The sequence below is a fragment of the Lycium barbarum genome, chromosome 3 (genome assembly GCF_019175385.1).
Source record: "Lycium barbarum isolate Lr01 chromosome 3, ASM1917538v2, whole genome shotgun sequence".
NCBI classification, from domain to species: Eukaryota; Viridiplantae; Streptophyta; class Magnoliopsida; order Solanales; family Solanaceae; genus Lycium; species Lycium barbarum.
The window spans coordinates 126,810,304-126,829,381 of NC_083339.1; the positions used below are offsets into that span (position 1 = coordinate 126,810,304).

At 36.0% G+C, this 19,078-nt stretch overlaps 3 protein-coding genes across 4 annotated transcripts; 2 read left to right on the forward strand and 1 right to left on the reverse strand.

Moving 5' to 3' along the window:
• The first annotated feature begins 707 nt into the window (after positions 1–707).
• Positions 708–11,343, forward strand: LOC132632340 (potassium channel SKOR-like). Of its 2 annotated transcripts, XM_060348237.1 has the most exons (14): positions 708–1,087; positions 2,141–2,365; positions 2,444–2,507; positions 3,243–3,582; positions 5,122–5,417; positions 5,574–5,654; positions 6,436–6,534; positions 6,876–7,100; positions 7,306–7,494; positions 8,245–8,320; positions 8,443–8,737; positions 9,339–9,460; positions 9,834–9,841; positions 10,935–11,343. In XM_060348237.1, exons 1-14 carry the CDS (start codon positions 837–839, stop codon positions 11,184–11,186), a joined length of 2,523 nt encoding a protein of 840 aa, XP_060204220.1. In that variant the 5' UTR covers positions 708–836; the 3' UTR covers positions 11,187–11,343. The 2 variants fall into 2 exon arrangements, with proteins under 2 accessions (XP_060204220.1, XP_060204219.1); XM_060348236.1 differs by lacking the exon at positions 9,834–9,841.
• Positions 11,344–11,981: 638 nt separating this feature from the next.
• On the forward strand, positions 11,982–15,250 carry LOC132632342 (large ribosomal subunit protein uL29c-like). The gene is made up of 2 exons (XM_060348239.1): positions 11,982–12,368; positions 14,904–15,250. The coding sequence occupies exons 1-2, from the start codon at positions 11,997–11,999 to the stop codon at positions 15,075–15,077; spliced, it is 546 nt and encodes a 181-aa protein (XP_060204222.1). The 5' UTR covers positions 11,982–11,996; the 3' UTR covers positions 15,078–15,250.
• A 1,534-nt stretch (positions 15,251–16,784) lies between these two features.
• LOC132632341 (uncharacterized) lies at positions 16,785–17,974 on the reverse strand. Its single transcript, XM_060348238.1, has one exon. The coding sequence runs from the start codon at positions 17,938–17,940 to the stop codon at positions 16,891–16,893; it is 1,050 nt and encodes a 349-aa protein (XP_060204221.1). The 5' UTR covers positions 17,941–17,974; the 3' UTR covers positions 16,785–16,890.
• Between the last annotated feature and the right edge of the window lie 1,104 nt (positions 17,975–19,078).

The following is a 19,078-nucleotide window of genomic DNA, read 5'->3' on the forward strand; positions in this document are numbered from 1 at the left end:
AGTTGAATTTGCAACAGAAGACATGAATTTCGTGATTTCAAAACCCTAGATTTTGTATCAAATTGATTTTTACGGCTGTTGTTTAGATGTTATATAGGTTGAAGTTTCCATGTTTAAGAGTGATTGAAGGAGGAAATCGCTTCAGAGTTTTTTGCGTTTGAGTTTTTATTTGAAAATTGTCTTATTTAAATTTTGGCTATCGGATGGGGTTTGTTTAATGGCTACATTTTAGATTGGGGAAACTTGGGCCAGCGGGTGGATTTAATTTGGGCCAAACGGCCAGTTGTGTCCTTTTCTCTATAATTAACCATACATTTGATGAAGTCAAGACAGAACGAATCAAAAAAGTTAAATAACCTAAATAGGAATCTTGAACCCTTATTAATTTGCCGAAAAATATGCTTTAAATGTCGAGGGGAAGTATGATGCTCAAGAAAAGTCGGACGCAGTGGTAAAGAGATACTGCAGTACGTACAAGTAATCTTCAACTGCTATAATAAAACTTCACACTGTTAACCCAATAATGGAGATGAAATGATCAATCAATAAAGTAGCAGCAGCATAAATTCAGTGTTATCTCCAACTTATCTCTTTAATTATATTGATTCTCGGCTTGACATAAAGAGATTATATTCCTCGTCCAATGCTATGTATTCTCTAACCACCTCATCCTGTCCAACGGTATCCTGCACCAGTAACTAATTAATTGACTCTATAAGACAAGAACTAGATTTTGCTTTTTTCTTTCTGAATTAAGACAGTCCCAAGATTACAACATTTTAAAACAAAAATTACTAGTTGGATTTTATAAATAAAGTATATTTGTAGAAGTAAAGATGGATAGAGGAGAAAGAAGATCGGGAGAAGATTCAGAAGAAGAAGAGTATAAGGTTGAGGATCTTCAAGAAACTTCCAATTCAAATAAAGACTCAACTTGGAAGAATCGGTTCAAGCTGTTGAGGAACCACTCTAGTCTTGATACCAGTGTTAGTGTTAGAATTAGAAATAATGAAGAAGGGAGAGAGAGCACTACAAGCAGGGGACGTAGAGATCACTGCTGTGGATTTGTTATTCATCCTGATAATTGGTCAGTCACTATATATGTCCTCTTTGGGGTTATTTAAGGGGGCGAAATTCAATTATACCTTTGCCAACTATTTATAAGCAATGACCAAATTGGTTTTTTGCCATTTATATAAAGTCTTTTTTTTTTTCTCAAGGGTTTAACTTGTGTTCACCGACTATTAAGAAATTTTTATACTATCAAGTAATCTAAAAAATATTAATAGATGGTTCTCCATATTTTTTTTTTTTTGATAACTATGAAATATATTGATTGAATATATGCTATAATAGTATGTTAATTGATAGCGTAAAAATTCTTTACACGAACCGTGGATATTATATAATTAATCTCCTTTCTCAACTTCCGCAATCACCCGAATTCTAACTCGAGGTCTCGTTTGAGAACCATACTTTTTTATTTCATAGAATCTAACATTTGAACAAATAAATTATTATCATAAACAAATATTAAGTGGCTTCTATGCTTTGTTTAATAATTAATTTCAATATAATCAATAGTATATGCTATTTCCTCCATTTCAATTTATATGATACTTTTTTTTTTATTTTAGTCGGTCTAAACAAAAAAGTGATATATTTTTATATTTAGTAACAATTTAACTTTATAAAATGATTTCTAACCACATAAATTTTAGATCACAAGTTTCAAATCTTTATTTTTTAAACTTTTTTTTGCTAAGTCAAACACGTGGGAAGGGGAGAGTACTAAAAAGTGTGTGTAGTCTTCATTACATGTACTATAAGATAACTTCAACTCTGTTCATCAAATTGCTAAGATTTGAACCTAATATGTGTAGTCGGTAGTTTTCTAACTCATTAACCACCAGGCTAAATTTCCTTTATACAACAATTACACAATCTAAAGAGGATAATTTATTTTTAATTACACACTACGTAGTACGTATATATTATTGGATCTTGATATAAAATGGAGTGTAATATTGTTGAATCCTTGTATATAATTGGCGGCAAGGAAACAATCAGCAGCATCCATGCATACTGCCACTACAAGGCCCGTATAATAATAGTAATAAAGCAGAATATTTGGATGCAGGTGGTACTTAGTGTGGACGCAATTCATACTGATATGGGCAGTGTACTCGTCCTTCTTCACTCCTCTGGAGTTCGGGTTTTTCAGAGGACTCCCCGAAAACCTCTTCCTTCTGGACATCGCTGGCCAAATTGCTTTCCTCATCGACATCGTTGTTCTCTTCTTCGTTGCCTATCGAGACGCCCATTCTTACTGCATCGTCTACGATCGTAAACTCATTGCCATTCGGTCAGTACCCTTTTTCACTTTAGGCCTTAATATTCATGCAGCTTTTGGCGAATTACTCATCTTGACCAATCTGTATAGGTACTTCAAATCTCGTTTCCTAGTGGACTTGCTTGGTTGCTTTCCCTGGGATGCTATATACAAGGTATTTCCCTCCCCTCTTTGGTGAAAATTTTCCCCTTTTATAACTGCTATCCTAGCATCTAAAGGAGGAGAGTTATGGTAGGTTGAGAACCTGTGTTAATATTTGTGTAACGATGATGAATTGCACCTGAATGGAGCCAAATAAAGACAGAGAATTCATGCATCCGGTCCCAACCATTTGGCTTTGAGGATTACTGTGATACCTTCTTTATTTGTTATTGGTATCTCATTTTTGGATTTGATAGAAATTGATTGCCTTGTCTCCTTTTCTTTCTGAGACAAATGAACTGATCACATACTAGTTTCTGTTTTCAAATTATTATTCTTCCTTTCACTGATGCTGTAATTATAACTTCCGGTTTAGGAAATTTAACTTATGGTGTCATGAACAATCCTTTCAGGACCGTTAGAAGTGGTAATTTGGAGTTTGAGGACTGTGTACCTACCAAATCTCTAGAATTCTCCCTTTCGTTATGGACTTGTGTGTTAGTTTTGCATTCTCATCTTTTTTCTTCTTCCTCTAGAAGTTTGTAAAGGTCAAGGTTACTTTCAGCCTTGACGATCAACTGAAATCTTGGTGAATCTGATGACTTTGAAGCTTGAACGTTGATTCTAGTTATGCTAGATTAAGGACAGTTATGCGCTCTATTTAGTCAGTTTCGCATGATGACGATAGCAAATAAATTGGCTTTTATGGGCTATAGAATGAAAAGCTAAATCTGTTTTCTTTTGTCAGGCTTGTGGCAGAAAGGAGCCAGTTAGGTATATGCTATGGATTAGGCTGAGCCGAGCCCTTCGGGTGACAGAATTTTTTGAGAAGTTGGAGAAAGACATCCGTCTGAATTATCTGTTTACAAGGATTATAAAGCTATTCGTTGTTGAACTATACAGCACTCACACAGCTGCCTGCATCTTTTACTATCTGGCTACTACATTGCCTCCATGGGAAGAAGGTTATACATGGATAGGAAGTTTGAAGATGGGCGACTATAGCTATGCACATTTCCGAGACATTGATCTCTGGACTCGGTATATCACATCATTGTACTTTGCCATTGTTACAATGGCAACTGTTGGTAAGCTATTTTTCTTTTTCATGTCAAAGTTCAAAATATATCCGGTTGTTGATTTTATAAGACCAGTTTCATCTATTCATTTTTATACAAATGTGTAAAACAACATTCATATTTTACTCCCTTTTTTACTTGGCAGTAGTGTAGAAATCTTTTAGATTCATCTCAACCACAAGTGTGTATCTTCTGAATTTTTTCATTACTTCCTTGCTTATTGTTTTCCACTCAAAAGGAAAATTAGAGGAAGAATTGGCAAAGTTACTGAAGGAACAATGCTGCTAAACTTCGTATCTTTCAGTTTATTAGGAATTACAGTTGAGATTAGTTAGGTCTAAATAATTGAAGTAATTTCTATTGGCGGAGTCCATTTATGACATGAAGCCATGCTTCAATAGTTATGATCAGTATCAAATTTTCATTCAGTAAAAGATATGGAAATATTCAGATGCAACTGGAAATGATTGTACTTCGATTGCTAAGAACTGTGAATTATTAACTCTTCCATAACCTATAGAATTAACAACAACAACAACAACATATCCAGTGAAATCCCACAAAGTGGGTTTTGAGGCGGGTAGAGTGTATGCAGACCTTACCCCTACTCATGGCAAAATGTACTGAAAATGCAACACACTAGTGATAGTACAAAGAGTTTAGCTTTTAGAATATTCTACCACTCAGCTTAACATCTTAGCATCATGCCTAACATATATAGCTGAACTATTGGGTCTTCTGTTATATGCTGCTCTAAGGCTGGTAAAGGTGCTATTAGTAGAAAGACTTTGAAGTAGAAGGGATTGGATCCTGAATTTCCTAACATCACATTGTTCCTTCTTACGATGTCCTAAATGCTAGACAAATCTCCAGAAAGTCAAGCCAATTTACTCTTCGATAAAAATAATAATTTCTGTGAGATATACAGGAAAGATATAATGCAAATCCTCTTTGGTCTGTGCTGTATAACACAAGATAACATTATAAAATAGTCTCAACTAATTATAAGTAGGAACGGATTGTTAATGTAATGAAAAAATGTCTCCTTCATTAGACAGTTTACATCAAAAGCTAAGGCATACATTTTAGGAAAAATATCTGGTTCTGGCACTATTGCCTTGTAGGTAACAGCTTCTAGTTGATTCTTGGAGCAGCATGAATTTGGAAAGGTTAACAACAACAACAACAACAACAACAACATACCCAGTGTAATCCCACAGGTGAGGTCTGGGGAGGGTAGAGTGTATGCAGACCTTACCCCTACCTCGCGGAGGTAGAGAGGTTGTTTCCGATAGACCCTCGACTCAAGTAACGCATATCAAAGCAGTTTGAAAAAGAAAATACAGAAGTAAAGCAGACATAGCAAATAATAGGGTGATCTTACACAACATTCAGAAAAAAGGAACAGTAACAACAACAAAATAATGCGATAATCGAAGCAAAGAAACAACTGGTAGTAACAGAAATCGAAAGGACAATTTTGAAAGGTTACTTTTCTCAAGATTAGGATCTGAGAATAATGCATTTTATTCTCCTCTTATACTACAGGTTATGGAGAAATTCATGCAGTCAATGTAAGGGAAATGATATTTGTGATGATTTATGTCTCTTTTGACATGATTCTCGGTGCCTACCTGCTTGGTAACATGGCAGCATTAATTGTAAAAGGATCCAAAACTGAAAGGTTTAGGGATAAAATGGCAGATCTTATAAAGTATATGAACCGAAACAGGCTGGGGAAGAGCATAAGCAAAGAGATCAAAGATCACGTCAGATTACAGTATGAGAGCCGTTATACTGAATCGTCTGTTCTACAGGATATTCCTGTTTCAATTCGAGCTAAGGTATTGGAAGAAGAATTTTATCTTTTTAGTCTGTATAATATCTTGCTCCTTGTTCCCTGTAACCAAAGGAAAAGGAAAGATCAGGGAAAGGAAAGTAAAAAGTAGAAATATGATTAGTTAGGGTGCTGTTACCACATTAACTGGTTCCTCTTGCAGATTTCGCAAAAATTATACGAGCCATACATGAGGGGAGTCCCACTTTTCAGAGGTTGCTCGCCTGAATTTATCAAACAGATTGTAAGTTCACTTAACCGCAAGAAAAAGAGTTCAGAATATTTTGTTTCTGCATTTCTTTACAAAAGTGTGTCTCTGGTTCGCTTATTCTTGCATCTTTGAGGAATAAATACGGAGTCAATTCCTTATACAATTTCTGCTTATTTCATCAAGCAGCTTTTTGTAATGTGAGCCAATCTGCCTGGTCCAAATGGAAATGCTCCTATATCCCAAGAGCTGTTCAATCTATTGATCCTCTTTGTTAAAAACCTGGTTCGTGTCATCTTACACGCACCTCAACTGTTCTACCAGACTACTAATGCACTGTCTTATATCAGATGTCCCATTTTATCAACAAGAGAGTAAATAAAAATAAATTTATCCTATATCAAGTCCATTTCATAGTGGTTGTGGAATATTTATGTCCTTTTATCTTGAAGCAGACATGTAAATAGCTAGATGACTTGAAATTAAATGCAGCGCCTTTTCACAAACTCATCATAAATCTTTAAGGAACCTTTATCTTTCCTTTTTAGAGTTTTATATGATTTCTATTTAAAGCCCTCAAATTCTTGTTTCAAATTTGATACTTGTCTGATGTTTCCTTCGTCAAGCTATTACGACAGCCAACAGTGTTGTGTTTATTTGGTTAATGACTAGTCAAATTCTTATGATTAATGTTTATGTCAATTAGGTTTTCCGTTGTTTGCTAATATTCCTGAAATTGAAGTTGATAAGTAGTATTTGTTATAACGTAAAGTTTATAGTAATGAAGACATCCTCACCAAATCTTCTCCTTTTGTAGGCAATCAGAGTACATGAAGAATTTTTCCTTCCAGGGGAAGTGATTTTGGAACAGGGTAGCATGGCAGATCAACTGTATTTTGTCTGTCACGGTAAAGTGGTATGAATTCCATCTTTTGAACTCCACTACTCAGTCATTGCCCAACTCTCCCCTTCATTTGGTCGTGAGAAATGGGCTATCCTTGTGAATGTGTGGGAATGATAGTAGAAAACTACACTTACAAGGTTATGGCTATTATGTCATCCGGGATAGTGGCTCGTAAAAATACTAAGATTAGTTTCATTTTTGTATATATAAGATCAGTTAAATTGTAAACTGATGATAAAAATCAATATGAGCTGGACTAGGAAAAGACTTTACTTAAAGACTTTGATCAGTAGTCAAAGAACTTAACAGGGTATCAATTATAAAATGTTTGTTCATATTTTTATCGTCTACAGGAAGAACTAACAAAATCAGAAGAAAATGAAACTGAAGAATCTCTCCTGGATCTTCAAACTTACAACTCTGTTGGTGAAATTTCCGTTCTATGCAACATCCCAGTCCCTTATACAGTTCAAGTTTCTGAACTATCTAGACTTCTACGAATTGATAAACAAGATCTATTGGAGATTCTGGGAATATACTTCTCTGATGGGCGTGTGATCATCAATAACCTCCTTGAGGTTCGGTCATTTCGTTTTTAATCTCTCACTGTCGTCCAAATTTCTGTTGTTTATTTTCAAATGCTATGTTAAAAATTAAGCAACTTAACTGGACACACGTGTTTGGACAGGTAATAGTTTTTCTGAATACGTCTTAGTGATTTTGAACATTTGGAAAATACAGAAAGGGCCATTCTCATCTTATGTGATATTTGGAATTTCTCAGGGAAGAGAGTCAATTCTTCGGAATAAGATATTGGAGTCAGCGATAACACTAAATATTGCAAAAAATGAATCTGAGCTGGCCATGAGATTGAACTGTGCTGCTCATGATGGAGACTTGTATCGAATAAGTCGTTTAATCGGTGCAGGAGCAGAGCCTAACCGAACTGATTATGATGGAAGATCACCTCTGGTATCTATTTTTAGCTTATGTAAACTGTATTGATAAAGGTTCTATCTCTGCTTGAAGTTTCCTCTCACATTAATTTATTTATAGCTTGATTCCGTTATAGCAAGCTACCGAATATCAGTGTCAAGGTTATTTATAAAAAAGCATATCAAGGTTATACTCCATATTCCTTTTATTGCTGCTTTAATGTAGCAACTGTTCTTATAATTGGATATTTACAAATATTCCAATATTAGACGACTTGCTTCAAAGAGGAGTTTTAAAGTTTCTGTTTTCTATTGAGGCTAATTGATCTGTCTAACTCAAAGAGATCTTCCATCTTACACCAAGATGCTAAAGACAATTTATTTATACATAATTCTCGTATCTGGATCCCATTTGCCTACAAGACAACTTTGATTCCCTTCTCTCCGAACAGACCACCAAATGCAACCTGGGATGTTTTCCCAAATCTTCTGTTTGCGTTTGTCTATACCTCCTCTTTTCCAACAGATAAGTAATTCCTTGACTGTTCTTGGCATGACCAACTTGACCCCAAACATGCAAAAAAACATATTCAACAACTATAGAACAGTCTCAAAGTAAGACTTGAGTTTAGATGTTTCTCTACAGTTGCTTATAGTAAATCCAAACAGAATTGGGTATCTTTGTTGATACCGTTTTTTTCCTTATCTAAGAAGGTGCTGGATTTAGTTTCATTTCTTTAGTCAAAAAGGTGGTGATGAAGTCTTACTTGGTGTGGTGTAAACACAGCATCTTGCTGCATCCAAAGGACATGGAGATATTACAGTTTTCCTTATCCAAAGAGGAGTGGAGATTAATGCTAGAGGTAACTTATTTTTCCTGTTTCATGTTTACCTGGGTCATCTCTTGAATTCTTCAATTTATTTCTCATTGATTCTTAATTCTCTCCCCAAAAAAGAATTTCTCACAGAACCTTCTCTTTAACAGATAACTTTGGCTACACTCCATTGCTTGAAGCGGTCAAGAATGGGCATGATCATGTGGCTTCTTTGCTGGTGGAAGCAGGGGCACTACTAGGTATAGATAATGACGGGACTTACCTTTGTGAGGCGGTTACAAAAAGAGATTTAGAGTATTTGAGAAGACTTTTGGCCAACGGCATCAATCCTAACTCCAAAAATTATGACTCCCGAACACCGCTTCACCTTGCTGCATCAGAAGGGTTGTATCCAATTTCAGTATTACTGTTAGAAGCTGGGGCTAGTGTCTTCGTGGTGGACAGGTACTTGTAGGAATTTAATTCACTTATCTAAGTAAGAGAAGAGAAGCAGGTGTATTATCCTCTCTGAGTCTTGCTTGCAATCAAATGTGATCGAGTTTAATGAGTATGAGCACTGCACACTATGTCTATTGTACATCTGTCCTCTAACATGCATAAATATTCATGTATTTGTAGCTTTTTTTTTTTTCATGGCCACCTGACGTGCTTTTCATGACTAAATGCTGCATTATAAGCAGATCAGTCTTAAATATGCACTTACACCTGCTTCTGCTTTACTTTAAGAAAGTTATTTTGGGATCGAATTTCTGTTTCGTGTGTGAAATGGTTGCTTGTTTCTCTGTTACATCGCAAACAAATTTACTTTGTGAACTGAGGATCTTTACAAGTGAATGGTCTTAATAAGGAGTTCTGCAATAAATGTTGCTCTATTTTGTAAACTTTCACCAAGAATTGCATGAACTACTATTTAGCTTTTTAAAATACTTTTCCTTATCGTATCATGACTTTTAAAGGCATTTGATTACAAAGGATTTAGATACAAATATAGCATAGTCTTACCTTCTTGAACACTCAAAATTGTTATCTGCACACATCTTTGCAGGTGGGGAAAAAGTCCACTTGATGAAGCTCGAGTAGGTGGAAGCAAGAATCTTATTAAGCTACTGGAAGATGCAAAGGGTAGTCAATTATCAGAATTTTCTATGAGCTTTGGCAAAAGTCAAGGTAACATTACAACTAAAATCTTCTCCCTATATCTTATAGATGGACAGCCAACTAGAGAGGGTGATGAATTAGGTTGATATAGACATTTTGCAAAAAAAAAAATCCCTAATTAGATAACGCCTTTTCAAGAACTCACACAATGAGTAATAAAGCAACAACCAGAAACAAAACATCTACTAGATCAAACCACTCAAGTGTTCCAGTATCAGATTAGTTCTTAAAACATCAGAGCATTCGAATATCAGAGACCAGAGTTAAGGTCCTCAATTCAGCAGAAAAAAATAAAGCAAGAAAAGTGTTAAGAGAAATTAAATGATGGAATGCAGTGATTTAGGGAAATTCACATTCCATGTGAGCTACATTGACCACCTAGAGTCTCCTGCTCGAAGATTTTGAACTTCTTCCTTAATCATTTAACTCGTCAGCAGTGGATCAGACCAAAATTACTTTACAACAGCTGTTTTTAACTCTTACAGAGGTTTGCCTTCTTTTTCAACTTATAGACAGATTCCCCCACGCAACCCTTGAGTTAGGTTTTTTATCTTCACACACAATTCAAAAGAATAGAAATAAGTGTATGAATCCTCAAAACATATATTCCGCGGTGATTGCATAGTTTAAATCTCAAAAGATGATGATAACTCAAGTTTTGAAATGATTTGCTGCGTTTTTCCCAGCAAAGGATCATTTATTTTGATAGGATCATTATTTTGATTTCAAAGAATAAAGAAGCCCTTGCTTTTACTAGTAAAAGTATTGAAGGTAACAAATTACTGATGTCAATTGACATATTCTGAAACTGATTTTCTACAAGTGACCGTCTGAAAAAGATATAAAATGATTTTGGTTGCATGCATAAAAACCATGCTGCCAGATTGGAAGGTTGATTGGGAAACTACCTGAGTTATCGGCATCGGGCTATCCCAGTTCTTTATTTGTTGGTTCAAAAAATGATTTACAGGAGCTGCTAACCAAAATAAGACCATTGTATCATATCTTGGAGAAAGTATGACTAGGTAAAGCAATGCAAAATATTTATTTTCTCCCACTAATGCCAGAGACACTTAAACTATTCAAAAGTCTCAACTCAGCCCTTGTACTGTTTTTTTATCCCGTCTATCTTATATCATAGAATGTTTTTGATTGACATCTCACGTGTAACATTCAACCAATTCCTTGGGCTTAGGTTTCCATTCCAGAAATTGGATGATAGAAATTAAAGGGTTTCCTTGTCAGATCAGTCGTATTTTTTCGCTTTGTTTCTAGTTTTGACTTTCATTCTATTCTATAAATAAGGTAGGTTTTTGGTATTCAAATAAGAGCATTGGAGGGAAAACATGAATCTACTATTTGAACATCTTATTGATAAGGAACTCTAGTTTGTATGGCCTGTTCTCTTTGTGTTCCAAGTCTTCAATTATTCTTTTTCCTCTCAAGAATAACCTGAGCTAACCAATGTTTATTGGCATGATAGATGAAGTTGCAGCGAGTTAGATGCATAGTATTCACTTCAGAACCTAGGGATCTCAAAGAGGAGAGAAGAAGAGGAGTCATTCTATGGGTACCGCAAAGCCTTGATGAGCTCATTAACGCAGGAAAGGAGCAGTTAAGAGTTTCATCAGCAAATTGTGTAGTGTCAGAAAATGGAGCCAAGATTCTGGGCACAAACATGATCTCTGATGGTCAAAAGCTGTTTCTAGTTAGTGAAAGCACATTAAGTTCTTAAAACAGTAGTATTCAACATATTGTGATTTCCTCTGAGATCTTAGATAAAGGAAACAAACTAATATAGTTGTAATACGTAATAACTAAATAGATTATGCAGTATTGAAACCTAATACTGGAGCTTTCTCATAACAACATGACTATAAACTTCATCACTCTGATTTAAAAGCAGCATGAATAGCAGTTACGGCTGAGGAGAGCACATGGTTATCATCTCATGTATATATCTGTTGATGAATGGTGGTTGAGCTTGACGTTAGGATCTCTACAATATTATATTAATTGTGTGATCACCTCAACTAAAAGTTCAACACTTTTATCTTATAAAATTAATTTAAGTCCTTAACATAGACTAGAAGTAATTAAATGTTCACAAGTACTATGGCAATCATAAGCAGATTAGTTCACAAGTGCTGGAATTCGATACACGCAAATTCTCTGTTTCGAGTTCAAATGTTGGATATACACGCAAATCCACTGTTTCGAGTTCAAATGTTGGATTGATTAAACAAATGTAGAAATAGCTTCCACTGGTCACTTTTCAATCCGGTCTTTCAAAAATACTCACTGTTATGTGGTTTTAAATTTCACAAGTGAAACTTCATGATAGTGTCTTCAACTGTAAAATTACAAACCACAGGACAGTGATTATTTTTAATTACAGGGGGCTTAAAAATGTGTATTTGTGAATTTATCCAAGAAAAGTGTCATTTCGGGTCAAAGTTGGACAAACCAGGCCCTGCAGTAGGCCCAGTCGAAATTAAAACATTTTCTTTGGGCCTTTAATAAAATAAAACATAGCCATCAAAACATGAAGAAAAAAAGACTCCCCTCTTATCCAGGAGTAGCAAGAACATCAGAAAGGATGATAAGCCTCTCCTCAAGTGTCACTTTTACTTCCAAGATTAACCTCTCTAAATCCTCTTTCCATGGCATTCGAATTGCACAAGTCTGTCCAATTCATGCTAGAACCCCTCACTCTATGTCAACCACTCATTCTTCTTCATCAATGGTAGTGAAAATGGCAAAGAAAGAAGAAGAATTGAAAGAAATTCGAACCAAAACAACTGAGGAACTTCAACAAGAGATTGTAGACCTTAAAGGAGAGCTATTCATGCTTCGTCTTCAAAGATCAGCTCGTAATGAGTTTAAGTCTAGCGAATTTCTTCGCATGCGCAAAAGGGTACTGTGTAATGTCCCTCTTTTCTGTTTTTACAGTTTGTTTTACTCCCTCCGTCCCATATTACTTGTTCACTTTCCCCTTTAACAACTCATAAATAAATGTGTATTGTTACTACATTACCCATATCTCTCTCCAATTAATTGCACTCTAATCAATATTGGTTACTTTGAGAAACAAATAATATTAAGGGCAAAGTAGGAAAAATTTAATTAATTCTATTCTTGTAAATGGATAAGTATTTTGGGACGTATATTTATAGTAATGTGAACAACTAATATGGGACGGAGGGAGTACTTATTAGCTCCATTGGGGAAAATGATTGCCTGAATTTTTGTATGTAATTTTGGTTTTTGCATATCTACTACTCCCTGTGTTTCAATTTGTCTGTGTTAGTTTGATTCGGCACGGAGTTTAAGAAAATAAAAAAGTTTGAATCTTGTGGTCTTAAACTAAAGATGTGTGTAATGTACTAAAATGCCCTTTGAATTTTGTGGTCTTAAATATGGCATGAATGATACTAGGTGTAAAGAGTTACACCAACTAAATATAAAAAGTGACATTCTTTTTTTAACAGACTAAAAGGGAAAATAAGACAAATAAATTGAAACGGATGGAGTACTATACAAGTTGTTGGTGCACATAAATTGGTGCTTTGATTTGGCAAATGTCACTTTTAAGTGATAGTAGTAGTGGAATCTGTAGTCTGGCATCAACAACAACAACAAGCCCAGTATAATCCCACCATGTGGGGTCTGGGGAGGGTAGAGTGTACGCAGACCTAACCCCCACCTTGAAAGGTAGGGCGGCTGTTTCCGAAAGACCCTCGGCTCAAGAGAGGAAAACAAGAAAAAAGGTCAGATAGGACCAAGCATATCGAAAACAATATGAAACAAGGAATAACAAAAGCGAAAAAGTCATGGTAGAACAGTCCGGAAAGAAAGGAGCATTAACTACTATAGATAAATAAGATAACCAAAGTACAACGGCTCAACATATAAGCAGCAATCAAATGCAGAAATCAAATGGCAATAAACAAATGAGCAAAACTACAACTACTATGGTGAAAGGATAAGCCACCTAGCCTTCTATCCTAATCTGAGTCCTCCACAACCTCCTATCTAAGGTCATGTCCTCGGTGAGCTGAAACTGTGCCATATCCTGTCTAATCACCTCTCCCCAATACTTTTTTGGCCTCCCTTTACCTCTCCTGAAACCTTCCATAGCCAACCTCTCACACCTCCGCACTGGAGCATCTGTGTCTCTCCTCTTCACATGCCCAAACCATCTCAGTCTGGCATCTCTTTACGAATTTTGATGTCACATTATTAGCATTAGTTAATGTTGGTACATGTTTGAGTGAAAGTTGGAGAAAAGTTTGGACAAAGGCATAAAGCAGTGCCAAAATTTTGGGATCACTTTGCACTGAAGAGAGAATCCTTATATGTCTGAGGAGTTTCTTCTACATGGTAGATTCATGCTTAACTAATTATCAAGCATACGGGGTCGTAGTTCCGTAGAGAACATAGTTAATAGCTTGTCCCTTGCAGCAATTTTGAGGCTGTTGATGGAATTTGCAGCAATTTTTCTTTAAATGTTGAACTAATTTGAGAAATGTTGTTAGTCCTTCTTAAGATGTTTCATTAGCCTTTAATTTGTTGCGTGGATACCCAAGGTGTGAACATGGTGTGTACGTTGTCCCAACCGTTCCTTAGTCCGAAACTCGACGAGGGACAGGTTTTCAGAACAAGGTTTCTGAGTTGATTCCTAGGTTTTTACTCTGAGAGTAATAAGTAATACAAGTGTACCGCTCATTGCAGAAGTGAGCATGTCCATAGTTTCCTATTCTAAACTATAATGAAGGTGAGCTGCAGTCAATGAACTGAAAAAGTGGTGAGCTGCAGTCAATGAACTGAAAAAGTGAACTCATTTTTTTACATGAGAGATCATCAAAATCTTTGAATGTAGTAGATTCAATCAAATTTCAGTATCAACAACTTGAGCAGCTTAAGACGTCTCAATGCTGTTTGAAAAGTTTTTTATTTTTTTATTTTGATGTTAATTGTCTTGTATTTTTTCCCTAATTTGAAGTTTAATGTGCACCAATTATCCAATCCTTGTGTTTGCAAGACTCTTGTTCTCGGCATAACACCCCTGAGGTCCTAAGATGAATAGCAGTGATTTCTCGTCATAATGAATAGAAGGAAATCACCTCCTTGTACATAAAAGATTAACATTGCTGCTGGTTGACAATAACTGTTTGTTTTTGTTACTTGTAAAAGGGGGTACATTTTTTGGTTGGACTCTAGCAGTTATGGTTGGCCTTACATTTTTGGTTTCGGAACCAAAATAATGGCTGCTTAGTCTTCCATCATTTTCCCCCGTTTTCACTGCTTATGTTACATTCCTTTCCTGAATTTTCAGTCATGTTCATTTCCAATGCCTTAGATTTTGGTATTATCAATTACCTTTTCTCATGTTTAACTTCTGAATCTGATTTAGTTTTGTTTCTGGTGCTCTGGATTTCTAATCTATTAGATTGCTCGAATGCTTACTGTTAAACGGGAGCGTGAGCTGGAAGAAGGAATTAACAAAAGGATATCTAGGAAGCTTGATCGGAAATGGAAGAAAAGCATTGTTCCTAGACCACCTCCTTCTTTGTTGAAATTGCGAGAGGAAGAGGCAGCTGAAGAAGCTAAGGAATCTGCCTGATTTTAGAGCCTTTTAATTGGTAATTGTTATATTTTCATCTATCTTCTTTTCTCATTTGGTGTTCCATTTAGGTTAGAATGTAAAACTTCTGTTGATTCTTTTTTTGTATCAGACCATTTATTTTGTTGATTATCATTCTTAGCATGTAATTTTAATCCCCAAGTATGGTGCCATTTCTCTTCCAGTTAAAATTGTGGTGGGATGGTAAATCCTATTTTTCTATTTGATATAGTAACTAATGTCTTGAATCTTTTCCTGAATTTCTAGTTACATGCTACCAGACAATATAGTCAAATTTTAGATGAACAGTATAGTCACCCCTCAATAGATTGAATACCTTTTACTCCTCAACGATGAATAATATAGTCAAACCACAAGGTTAGCAAAGAAGACTGTTGTTGTCGTTGTTGGAATAGACTAATTTTTCAATTTTTTTTCCTTTCAAGCTTGATTTAACTTGGTAACTAAAATTTTCATGGGTGGCTCATGTGAGTGATTTTCCTTTAGAGTTGAGCAAACGGTAAATTCCAAAGAAGGTAATGAAATTTAAATTTTGCTGGAGGACTGAGACCCTGTACCTAAAACTAGAAGGCTGCTGTATATTTTAGATGCATATTGATAATAATAATTGAGGCTACTTTTGAGGGTGATGGAAATGTTTCTTTCAATTGTGGAAAGAGACAGGCATATATCCTGTTTCCCGAGTGTTATTGTTCCCATACATTGATTTGTAGTTCTGGTGTAAGTTTCATTGTTATCCTTTGCCAGTTGATATGCAGAATTGCAGATAAGATGCTTTTCATTATGTTTTGTGATAAGTATTGAATAGGATGCTTTTCATTAAGGGTTTATAGTCTCGATCTCATTTTAGTTAGATATAATATAGCTACTTCCGGGACTGATGAGCACCCTTTGTCCCAAACGTGTCGGTAACTAATGAACACCCTTTGTCCCTTCTTTGGTTATCCGACATTTGGCAGCTGAGTTGGCTGAATTTGCTGCCGTGCCAATGCTTCTCTTTAATGCGATATCCATAAACTAATCGCTGAAATGTGTGAAACCATTTAATACCATGCAGAACGCGGTGGTGTTTGTTGGCATGCTGACAACCTCTTCATGCAGAAACATGAATTTGATGATGTTTATCCTTAATAAAGTCAAATCTTACAACAACAAAAACATACCCGGTGAAATCCCACAATGTGGGGTCTGGGAAGGGTAAAGTGTACGCAGACCTTACCCCTACCTTCCAAGGTAGGGAGGCTGTTTCCGAAAGACCCTCGGCTCAAGAGAAAGCATGGCAAAAATAGTCAGATAAGGACAAACAATTCTAAGCAATATGAAAATGAAAATAACGAAAGCGAAAAAGCCATGATAAAGCCGTCTAAAAAAGAGCAGTAGCTACCACAAATAAATAATAAGATAAAATAAAGTCAACTCTTCAACCACTGAAACTCCAACGCCTGAGTAGTAGGGCGTTGAGAGATGGTAGGTTAGGGTCATCTCACCAAGAGCAAGGTGGTGGACCTGGCACATTGGCACATTCCCAAGTTCTTGATAATCAGAACCTTATTGTGAATTTTGAACAAGAAACCTCAACAATTAAATATTAAATTATAGCATTTATCAAGATATTTTGGGCATTGCATTGTGGCTTATGATTAGGGCAAGTCTTAAAGCATAAAAATGTGGAAATATCCAAGCATCTATAACAGAAAATAGTGTGGTATTTACCAAGATACTATGTTAACCAGAAGTTGTGCCTATTTTACATGAACTGATGATATAATTCAAATGGAAAAGATAAAATAATCTAGTTCTGCGATAAGTCACCAAAAACGCTTCTCAGAATTGAAGACCCTTCATTGCCATCACTGTTGTTACCACCACCTATGAACCCCTGCATGATAGTTTGACCAACCTGCTGAGCTGCACCTTCCACGAGTCCTTGAATTGCAGCATTCATCAAATCATTGTCTGTCCCAGGAGGCTGCATGTATATATCAGGCCCCACTGGTCCTTGAATTAGAGGAGGTTGCAAGGATTGGTGCTGAGGGATTGTTGAACCTGTACTCGCACTATTGAATAATAGGTTTGGCCTTGCTTGAGCTGTACCCAGACTGACCTGGATATACTGATTTGGCATCGCTTGTCCTGATAATATGGGAGTCTGTGGGAGCTGGTTGCCCTTTGCACTATGCACAAACTGGTTATGCCTTATTTCTGCCGCCATAGGAGGCTGCTGGAACTGGTTATGTGAAGTATTTGCCCCAGGGAATGAATGGTGGTGCTGGAGGATAGTTGGCCCTTGAACTGCTGATATCGGGGCAGAATTTGAACAATCCAAATGAACATCAAAGTCGCAAGTGCCGCATCTATAAAGCCACTGCTTGACTCCTATCTTGTGGCATACATCACAAGAGAAGCCTGTGGCGTCAGCATAAGGATTCCTGAAGGTGAGTTCCAGCTGGCATTGATGCAAATGATGTGTGATTTTGAGGGGTTTTGATGCACAGGTCACATGGAGATCATATTCGCAGTCGCTGCAGTGGTAGCTGAAGCCATCTCCATGGTGGTTGCAGGCGTCACAATTGAAAAGGCCACCGGGGTACTTAGATGTCGGAAGGAGAGCTAGATGGTGGTCTAGATGTGAGGGGTGATTTATCATCTCTGGGAACTGAGTGCAGCTCAAATGGAGAGTAAAGTTGCAAGGCTTGCATGTGTACATTTGGTTTAATGGTGGGAGTTTGCATCCTGAACAAGGTGTGGGATTCTTGAGTTGGGTGCATAGCTCTAATTCATGTGGATGACTGAAGTGCTTGAGTCTTGGACTTGGATCACTGTTCAACTTCAACCTCCCCATTAACCTCTTTTCCTATTTTCCCTTCTCTTCTCCTCTTTATATAGTTACTTATATTGTTTGTGATGCAACTTCTAATTAATGCAAAGAGATAGAGGCGTTGAGGGGGATGAATGAGAAGCAAAAGACAGAAGACAGGCTTGTTGACTTTTGCAAGTCAATGTCCAGCACGGTTCTTTCACTGATTTGGATGTGTAGTGATGCAAATTGCATTGAATGATCTTCTTTGACTAATTCTGTAGCCTGGTTTACTTAATTTCAGTGTGCTGGATGTTCTTTAATTTATCGGCCAAGAACATGATCATTGAAAATTTTACTAGTGACATAACTATTATGTAAGGCGCCTTAATTTGATGCAACATTCACATGACCAAGAGTAAGCGTTCTGTTAAGACATAAATTTACAACACATCACCAGGAGATTAAGCGATTGCTACTCTTGATCAACCGCATTTTACCAAGAGGGTTTATCATCTATTATATGTTCATAAAAGAAATATTTGATCATATGGGAAAATGGCAATTTTAGTCCTTATGTTATAGCTTTATTTCAGTTTTGATCCTTGTGTAATTTGACTAAGCAGATTTAACCTTCAATTAATATAGACGTGCGATTTTAGTCTCTCAAACTAACAGAAGTTAAAAACTTAATAGAATGATTATTTATTATCCATTTTTGATTTTTGAGAAATGAAACAAAATATAAAATAAAGGTAAATGTGTTATGAAGCCTAGCTGCCATTGTCAAGCATCCTGTAGAAGTTTTTCATCGCCTATTCATCCCTCTTCATCTCTAATCTTTTAGACTTTGGTGTTCTTGATCTATCAAATTGGATCCGCAACTTTCTTGTCCAATCTTGGAGAACATTTCTAATTTTTCTTCTTTTATTACCTTTGTATAATTCTGTATTTTGACAAATAATCTTTTTAATAAATTTGATTTTAGCTTTACCATTCAAGGAGGGATGAGTATATTTGCGTTGCCAGATCATGACTCTCAAGAGGATAATTCAATTAATTTTTTTTTAAAAAAAATTGACTATAAAAAAGTTTGAAAATTTAACATAAGAATTCTCCAACAAGAAGATGCTGATGGAAAATAAGGAATATCCCATATTTACCTTGAAATTCTGAAGAAGAA

Coding starts and splice junctions, on each gene's coding strand:
- LOC132632341 (XM_060348238.1), bottom strand. CDS start 17,940: ATGGGGAGGTTGAAGTTGAACAGTGATCCAAGTCCAAGACTCAAGCAC.
- LOC132632340 (XM_060348237.1), top strand. CDS start 837: ATGGATAGAGGAGAAAGAAGATCGGGAGAAGATTCAGAAGAAGAAGAG. Junction 2,508..3,242: donor CCTGGGATGCTATATACAAG/GTATTTCCCTCC, acceptor TTCTTTTGTCAG/GCTTGTGGCAGAAAGGAGCC. Junction 3,583..5,121: donor TGTTACAATGGCAACTGTTG/GTAAGCTATTTT, acceptor CTTATACTACAG/GTTATGGAGAAATTCATGCA.
- LOC132632342 (XM_060348239.1), top strand. CDS start 11,997: ATGAAGAAAAAAAGACTCCCCTCTTATCCAGGAGTAGCAAGAACATCA. Junction 12,369..14,903: donor TTCTTCGCATGCGCAAAAGG/GTACTGTGTAAT, acceptor CTAATCTATTAG/ATTGCTCGAATGCTTACTGT.